This window comes from Stylophora pistillata, chromosome 6, assembly GCF_964205215.1.
Source record: "Stylophora pistillata chromosome 6, jaStyPist1.2, whole genome shotgun sequence".
Lineage (NCBI taxonomy): Eukaryota > Metazoa > Cnidaria > Anthozoa > Scleractinia > Pocilloporidae > Stylophora > Stylophora pistillata.
In genome coordinates, this window is record NC_142524.1 from 21745380 (window position 1) to 21754788 (window position 9409).

The window sequence follows — 9409 nt, forward strand, 5'->3', positions numbered from 1 at the left end:
AAATAAATGATCACAAAATATTTTTAATCATTAATTCATCATTTTCTACTTTCACTTTTGCTTTCACTAATTGATTAATTCATTTGAGTTTGGGTTTATAATTTTTCACTTTCATTTCATTATTTATTAATTTACTTTTTCGATGTGTTTAGTTTGTATCGAAGCAACTGGAGTAAACCATTTTTAGTTGTCATTGTTTTTCACCTTTTTTGCATCAAATTGTGTGATTCATCAATTGAAGAAATAAAGAAAAAATGGGAAAAAAAAATACAGAGTAAGAAACAACACATTTATGATTGACATTCGTCTTTTCTTCTTTTCAGGAGCCTTTTTCATACAAGTTTCTGAAAATTTAACTTTGTCATTTAATTGTTCGATGTTTTGTTTGTGCACGAACGCTTAACATCTGTGTCAGTTCGTCAAGCTTGTATAATAAATTAAAAATCGCTAACTGCGACACAGAATCTACCATACACTGTAAAATTGACACTGTTAAAATAATCACAAGGAAAAGCCCGTTAAGCCCCCTCCGAAACTCTTTTGTCAAAAAAAAAAACAAAATAAAATTATTTTTTACTCTTTTAATTCTTATTCAAAGCAATGAGATTTTATCTGGAAAACTGGGGATTTAAAGCTTTGGTTCTTCCGCTGTAATCTAGTTTAATTTACTGCGCTATACATTCTTCGTTTATTATGTTTATTTTACTAAAATCAGAAGTAACGAATGGAAATTTAATTTCCTAAGCATTGAGACGAATTTTCTGAACATAGTACAGGAGCCATGTAAGCCATTCCAAAAGTTCTACTCGAGAAATTTCCTGTTTTGGATTGTCAAAAAAAAAACATTGTCGAGCAAAATTTGCTGATAATGTTCAACAGTTACAAAGCTATATGCTTTGACAGAGTGCCACTGAAAAGCGAAACAAACATCCCTTCTGTAGCATTTATGTTATGTTTTAGCGCTCAAGTAAAGATAGTTCTTTTCTAGAAATGAAATGATTTCAAATACTTGTGCTCACTTTTTCTTTTTGCTTTTGTTTTTCCACTTCGGCGACCATCTCACTAGTTTTGTATTACATGCTTGACGGTTGAGATAAAATGTGGAAATAGAAGGAATTAAAATTATAACTCACCTTTCGCACGAATTATCAAAGGCATCCACCAATAAAGTAAAAGTGTTAAAATCCAACCATGAGTTACACAGACCATAGCAGAAAGACAACGTTTCAAGGAACACCCTGTCAGAGCTGGGTACGATGGGTTTCGAAAAGTGATGGTAGAACAGAACTAATAGTTATGTCTTCCGGGAATAAATTCGTATGACACTTTGATCACCTGTCCAGCAATTCTTCGCGTTTATCAGAGGCCAGACGCATGCGTGTACAAGCATACTATAAAATGATCGAACCCTCCTGACATAAAAATCGATATTCATTAGTTCAATCGGATATTTTAGTTACCGTTACGCGGAGGATGATTAGGTATGCCTGGATAAAATTCTAGGTGTAGAGTTATTGTGGGGGCATAAAGAAGTATTTGAGAAATTACTTGACGGATTTTTTTTTAATTCGCAGCTTCTGTTTTTCAAGTTTTAGGACGTGTTTCAAAATATAACTAAAAAAATTACTAAACGGAATCGAAGATATTTGATATCTTCCCTGCAAATATATCGTCACCTATTAACAAAACACCTGAGTTGATAGTGTAGAGTGGCCAACACAAGGACTCTGAATTTCTAAAGCTGACGTGTAGAGCGTTAGCCCTTCGTCAAAGTGAACGGAGGAATTGTGTGTTGTGGTGTTAATTTGGATAAAATGGAGCTACGCATTGGTAGGAACATGGTAATGAGAAAAATAAAGTCCAGCTTAAAGAGAGTTCAGGCTAAAACGACAAAAAATACTTTGCGATTCGTTGAAGAGCTGTCACGTAAGAGGTCACGGCCGATCTTCAACACTGCCAGTACTTGACCTCTTGCGTGACAACCGTTCAACGGATTTCATTACATTTGTTGTCACATTTCAACCTGAACCTGGAGGCAGAAACTTTAAGGATAAAGCTTTGGGATGAAATATATTTTCACTTTTAACTTTAACGAAAGACACGAAGTGCATAATTTCAACGGGTCACTATTCAGAGTTAAACGTACCAGCACTACAAGAAATTTATATTTATAAAAAGATAAAAGGACCATCTGTTAACGTACATATGCATATTTTAAACTGAGCAGAATTGCATCCCGTTGTGGCGCAGGTAGTTGCCGAAGTTGCATAATTTTTCATTGCTTTACGAAATGGGGGTGGGGGTGGGGACAGCAGTCTAGATTTATTTTGATCTTTTCGATTTTTCAGAGAGAGCAAAACATGATATAACTTTTTGATATAAGTTTTGAAAGAGGTTCACCAAAACTGTACTTTAGGAAAGATAAAACGAATTTAAAAATTTTCCAACTACATGTCAGCGGATTCTCAATATTTGTGGTCAGTGGCTCTTAATAAACATATTTTAAAGCTGTTTTGTCAAACACGTTTTAAATCTTTCTTTCATAGAGCTACCTTAAACCAATTAACAATTGGTTCATGCTTTAGCGTGCACTATCGAGTTATGGAACACGCGGGAAGTTTGGAGAGCACGAAAGAAGCGTAAGAGTTGCCCGAGGCGATAGCCGGGGGAAACTCTAGCTTCTTGAGTGCTCTCCAAACTTCCCACGTGCTCCACAACTCGATAGTGCACAGCTGAAAGCATGAGCCAATTGTTTTAGAACATAGCCGGTGGAATTGTGCATCAAATCCGACGCGAAAAACGGACAACAATATCAGTTGAAGCGAATCGTTACGGCGCAGTTTCCGAGTCTCCTTTTCCTTTGTTTTTCTCTCTTTCTGCCTCATTTAAGAGCTCTAGCCCAAGGGAAAAGGTGGAAACATTGTCTTCGTTTTCAAACTAGTAGGCCGAGTTTCTGTTTGTATCCATTATCGTCGCGAAATATATTATTTTTCCCCGCGCTAACAATGGCCGCTCGCGCGAAAAAAAAAGTTCTGGCGAAGTCGGATTTGCTGACGCTATCAGCGTGCACTATCGGGATTTTGAGCACGCTCACGTATAATGAATTTAATTGCGCGACTCTGCTAGCTATGTTCTAATGTCTGTCAGTTGACTCCAAATTTAGAACACTGAAAATACAAGTTAGTGGCTTCTTAATCCCCCAAAAAATTTAGTTTCCAACGGTTCGCTGTCTCTTATTTTCCTTCAGTTGAACAAGTTTAACTAAACATGTTTGGCTGGTGTGAATGGGGTTCAAGCGAAAGTAGATTTAAGATGTCCTTATATAACCGCAAAATCGTTGTAAGGCAAATCTGATTAGTCGACCAAACTTCATTCACTGAACCAATATGTAACCCATGGCTTTGATGTGTTTGTCTCCATTATCTGTTTGGTGTACAGCTGCGTTTCCACAGGTGTTATCGTTATCAACAACTCCTTCTGTACCAAACCCGAACCTGGAATCACACGAATTACAGTTAGTTTGGATATATCATTAAAGTTGAAATGGTAAATTGGCCACCGTAACGATTACAAAAGCTGACGTTTCGAGAGTTAGCCCTTCGTCGGAGCGAAGGGCTAACGACGAAGGGCTAAAGCTCGAAACGTCAGCTTTTGTAATCGTTACGGGGGCCAATTTACCATTTCAACTTTGTCGATATATCCAAATTATTTCGTTACTCCCACCGACGCAGCCCCAAACAGTTTCTTTCGAAACTATCAGCCTTTATTTATTTGAATTACAGTTGGCTTCGTTATTTGTCACAATGCCAATCCTGGCGAATGCGATTTTATCACCACATCTTGAGTTAAACCCTTCCTTGTTACATTTAAGCTGTAAAGAAGCATGATGACCAAGTAACTTCTTCCACGTGTCAATGCCCAGTGCTGTGCTGTGATGTTCCCCATCAGCGATTAGTGAATATAAAGAGTCGGCTTTCTTGTTGATGACAATGAACCGGAGTTGTTGGACGAACATGATACCAAGACAGATCTTGGAGAAGGATGTGTTCAAGTAAGTGGGCAGCTTCGTTTGTTGTTGGTCAAACCCAGTTTCCCCTGCAGAAGGATTGTATTCGGTTTTATCAGTCCAATAAGATTTGCGAAAGTGAAAGGTGTCCTGTCAAAAAGGAATAAGAACTTATTCGTTCATGTTTTCTATACAGTTTAGTTATAAATAATAATTTACTCTTAACTCGGCTTCTAACTTCAAAAAAGGCAACGATAAAAAGGTTGTACAACCAGCGACAAAACATAATCTGAGAAATAAGCAAATTGATTTATTTGCTCAGCCTCGCCTAACTAGAATACAATCTGGATGTTATGTTTACCAATAACAAAGTCCCAGTTCATACCATATTAATCTTTTCAAAATGAAAATTGTTGCAAGCTTTTAACTCAAACTAGGCTTAGACTGTTTTGGTGATGTTTCATCATTGTGCTAGCACAAATAATCATTTGTGATTAACTTTTAAAACTCCTGCATCTCAAAGAATTATGCCATTTTATTTGCTCGATTCATTTGGGCTAAACAATAAACAACTTTACGTTTCATTTACACTAGGTGTAAATAACCGTAAAGTCGACTCACAAACTATACGCAAGGTTTACGCTGGCTTTACGCTCCTTTCGCGTTAAGGTCCTTTACTTACCCTTAAGTAGTACGTAAAGTTAACGTAAAGCTTCGTAAAGTTTACGTAAAGTTAACGTAAAGCTTCGTACAAAACTTTACGCAGATTTACGCAACATTTAAGTCTGTGCTTGTCTCAAAAGAGCACGGCCGATCATTTATTCCAATCGAAATCGACTGACTAAATTTTCATAGCGGTTATCTCGTTATTAATGTTCAGATGGACGCACTTCGACAAACTGGGTACAATGATTTGGCAATTGCATTGGGAGAATAAAAAACTCAAACCTTGCTGCCGTCAATCTTCATCACAGGCGTCCAACCTCCATCTCCACATCCAAAATCCCCCATCTGACAGAGAATGGAGACTGTTTTCTCGCTGATGATCAGAGGGACCAACTTACTCACGTTAAGCCTGTAACGGACAGAGTTTTAAACTTAATAATAATTGTTATGCTATCACAAATATTAATAATAAATATTGGCAATGATAATTATAGTAATAATGATGAAAATAATAGTATTGATGATGTTAACGGAGATGCTAGTGATGGTAGGGATCATAGTGATGTTGACACCAATAATGATAAAGACTAAGAAGATTCAAGCAATGATAGTGATGTGGGCGTTGTTTTTTTTGTCTCATTCCTCACTGTTTCTGTGGTGATTATGAAAATTCACACGACTTACTTGTGAACGTCATAAATATCTTTACATGACTTCAATGCTGTAAGGAAACAAATATTGTATGAGTTAGCAGATAAAAACTGGCTAAAAAAAAAACAGATCGTCAAAATCACATTTAGATGAAGATAAATTCCTCAGTTGCTCATGTGGAAAGTTTTTTTTCACTTAAAGGCCCATAGTGTTTGCGAATGACTATCAGAGTTCGCCATTTAACAATAGCGCGATTCCAAAACAAAAACAAACGACTGCAAAGGATCTCGGATGGAAAATGGGCCTTTAAAGTTTTAAAGTGAGCTAGTGCATGTGTTATCATCACCCATTTATTACCACTATACTTAACAGTGTTCCCTTTTTCGCAATACTCTCCAGTGAAACCGCTCTCACAGATGCATTCAAATGTATTGTCTCTGTAGTTTGCCTCACACGCGCCTCCATTGTAGCAAGGATATGATGAACAAGGTGACTGAAACGATATAAACAGAAATGATCGATGTGCAAGGTAACGAATAAGACAAGATTTCTAGAGCTTAAAGAAAAGATGAATTCGTGAAGCTGTGCCGGTGTGGGGTAGTAGAATTCTTCTTTGACAAAAATTCTTCCATCACCGAACTCATTCTACTAAATCAAATTAATAATATCTATGATGATAAAAATGAGAGAAATATGCAAGTAGAAAGAATATATCCACGAAGGAATATGTATAACATCATAAGTGACAAATTACTCCTTACTTTTGGTGCGAAATATCAGCGTTAATTTTAATTTCACATGTGAAATTACAAAATTGCTATGGCAACATCTCTTGTATCTCGATCAGAGCCAAGATTGGGTCGAGGTTTAAGACGGAGACCCTTGAAGAAGTTATGAAATTAAAAGAAGAGGCCGAAAATTATTAACAGGCACGAAGAATTCGAAAGGTATTTTTTGTGAAGAAACTCAGAAAATTACGAACTTTAACAGTAATGTATGCTTTAAACGAAAACTATATTCTACTTCATGTTCTCGGTTTTCGATAGAATAAACCAGTAAAAACAATTACGGTTGTGAACGTAATTTGTCACCCACGATCTTAAAAGGTAATCAAATGGTTTTCTCGTGAAATTAGGAAATGATTTCAATTGCGTTTTGTCCAAATTCTGATAATTTCCCTCGCCTAAAGGCTCAGGAAATCATCAGAATTTTGACAAAGCGCGCGTGAAATTATTTCCTAATTTCACTCGTCGCTATTTGATTACACATTATCAAAGTTATCAGAATTTTGACAAAACGCACTTGAAATTATTTCCTAATTTCACTCGTCGCTATTTGATTACACATACTCACGTCTAGATTAAAGTGGTGCGAACTCTGGTTTCTCCTGTATCCCTTTGGATTTCTGTATCCATCGGAAGACAAGAACTCACACCAAAATGTACCGTCTGCTCTTTCATAGGTGGCCAGATTCACAGAAGAACAGAGAGGATTGTGGAGGCATCCAAAAGTGCAGTCGAACACATCATGTACTGCGAGTGTTCCAATAGAAGGCGCATGTAGATAATGGAACTTTTCTATGTGGAAGACTTTCTGTGGAACCATTGGAGGAAGAGTTCGGAGGGTTTGTCCTTCATGTGGTTTACATAATCCTGTAGTCAGGTAATGATTTAAAAGAAAAAAAAGCTCTGTTAACATCCCTGGTTACACTGTAAGGCCACAGGCTTATAATCATTTTCTTTTAAAGATTAAACTTGTCAATCATGATGATTTTGTTTTTCGTATACTTAACCAAAAAGATCTGTTTTCTTGTGTATTTTCTTAATACAATACAAATTTTAATTTCATGAATTCTCTTTGTTTGTATCTTTTTCCTTTCTCATTTCCTTTTGATCAAGTTTACAATGTGGTTAATTTGTAGAAATTGAAGTGATGGCATTAAATCCGTAACGTTTAGTAATGTAGTCCTGGGGTCTTGCAATATGTATTCTTTTTAAAACAATAAAATAGTTCATCATTAATTCATCAATTTCTACTTTCATTTTTCATTTTGTTTTGGTTTGTTTTGTATTGTTTCTTACTTTTGATTAATTACTTTTCATTTCATTTCATTATTTATTTATTAATTTTTTTGATGTATGTAGTGTTTATCGAAACACTTTCCAGGTAAATTACTTTTGCGTCGTGGTATCAATCAAATCAAGAAAGATAAAAAAGGGGAAATAACAGAGAGTGAGAAACAACACATTTATGACTGACATTCCCGCTTTTCTATGCAATTCTCTGAGTTTCTGAAAATTTTTGTTCAACTAGTAATGTAATTGTTTGATGCTGTTGCGTTTGCGCAAAAACGCTTAACAGCTGTTTGCATTCCTCAAGTTTTTATAAATAATAAAAAATCGCTAACTGAGACACTGAATTCACCAAACGCTCTGAAACTGATACTGTAAATAGTCATAGTGAAAGATACATAGAGGAAGAAGTTTTATTTGACTTTTAAGCCCCCTCTAAAACTCTCTATATTAAGAAATAATTCAATTTTTTTCTCTCTTAATTCTTTTGCAAAATAAAGAATTTTTATTTAATTGGCAAACTGAGGATTTAACGCTTTAGTTCTCCCGCTGTAATCTATACCTATACTTAACGCGTTATGCATTCTTCATTTGTTATGTTTTATTGAAGTCAGTTGCTACGAAATGGAAATTTGATTTCCTAAAACTTAAAGCGAATTTTCTAAATTTAGTAATTGCCAAAGTTTTACTCCACAAATTTCTTTTTGGATTGTCCAAAAACGTAGTTGAGCAAAGATAACTCAAGATATTTAATAGTTACAATGCTTGATGTTTTGACAAGCAGCCGCAGTAAAGCGAAGCAAACATCTCTTCTGTAGCATCCATATTCTGTTTTACTCCTGAGGCAAAGATCACACTTTTCTAGATACGAAATGATTTGCAAATACGTGTGCTAATTTCTTTTTTCTGCTTTTTTTACACTTCGGAAAGATCCTCGCTATTTCTGTATTGCATGTTCGACGGTCGAGATGAAACTGATAGAAACTAAAAGAATTCAAATTATAGCTCACCTTTCGCACAAATTATCAAAGGCAACCATAGATAGAGCAAAAGTGTTAAAATCCAACCATGAGTAGTGTAGACCATGGCAGAAAGAAGACGTCTCAAGGAACACCTTTTCAGAAGGTCCAGAAGGTACGTTAGGTTTAGAAAAGTGATGTATCCTGCGTATCGACGCTTTGCTCACCTGTCCAACAATTGTTCGCGTTTATAAGAGGCTGGACGCATGCGTATACAAGCATACTGACAAACTAATCAAACCTAACTGATCCACGTTCTGAGACGCGAAAATCGACATTCATTAGTTCAACAGGATATTTTAGTTACCGCCACAAGGAGGTTGATGGAAAGTTATTGTGGCATGGAGGCATGACTAGGCCTTTGAATAGATATTTCCGGTAATTAACGGTGAGAAATAACTTACTGAATTTTTTCTTTTGCAGCTTCTATTTTTCCAAGTTTTATGATGAGTTTTAAAAGTTAACTAAAAAAGAAAAGGCCAAACATATCGTCAGCTATAAAAAGAAAAAAAAAACAAAAAAAAAAAACAAAAAAAAACAAAGGAAGGAAAAAAACACCTTTAAGAGAAATGGAGTCATTGAGGTTGAGACCAAATACATGTGGACGACAGAAAGTGCGGAATTACCAGTGGAACAACCTACGTCATGTATTGATAAATGAGCAAAGGGTGGAGAGTTTCATAAAAAACTGTTGCGCTACGTCGGAGTAGCATGACGAGATAATTAGCATTATCAACGCAGTTGATAATGTAGAGTGGCCACCGTAAAGAATTTCTTAAGCTGACATTTCGTCAGAGCGAACGGAGGAGTTGTGGGTTGTGTTTGTTTATGACAGAAAATGGAACTACGCTATTGGTGGGAACATAATAAATAGGGAAAATAAATTAGTTGAATGACAAGCGTTCACTGATATCTTGGGGATTAAGTGTGCCGATTTGAAAGATATATATATTTTTTCTAGAGTTTTGCGGCTTTCCGAACTGCCTGGTTCTAGA

General features: G+C 35.9%; 1 protein-coding gene across 1 annotated transcript; it reads right to left on the reverse strand.

The window, feature by feature from the left end:
- Window positions 1-3643: 3643 nt before the first annotated feature.
- On the reverse strand, window positions 3644-5788 carry LOC148728783 (putative skeletal organic matrix protein 5). The gene is made up of 4 exons (XM_088725031.1): window positions 5689-5788; window positions 5357-5486; window positions 4955-5081; window positions 3644-4156 (listed from the first exon to the last, which is right to left on the reverse strand). Exons 1-4 carry the CDS (start codon window positions 5786-5788, stop codon window positions 3764-3766), a joined length of 750 nt encoding a protein of 249 aa, XP_088581157.1. The 3' UTR covers window positions 3644-3763.
- Between the last annotated feature and the right edge of the window lie 3621 nt (window positions 5789-9409).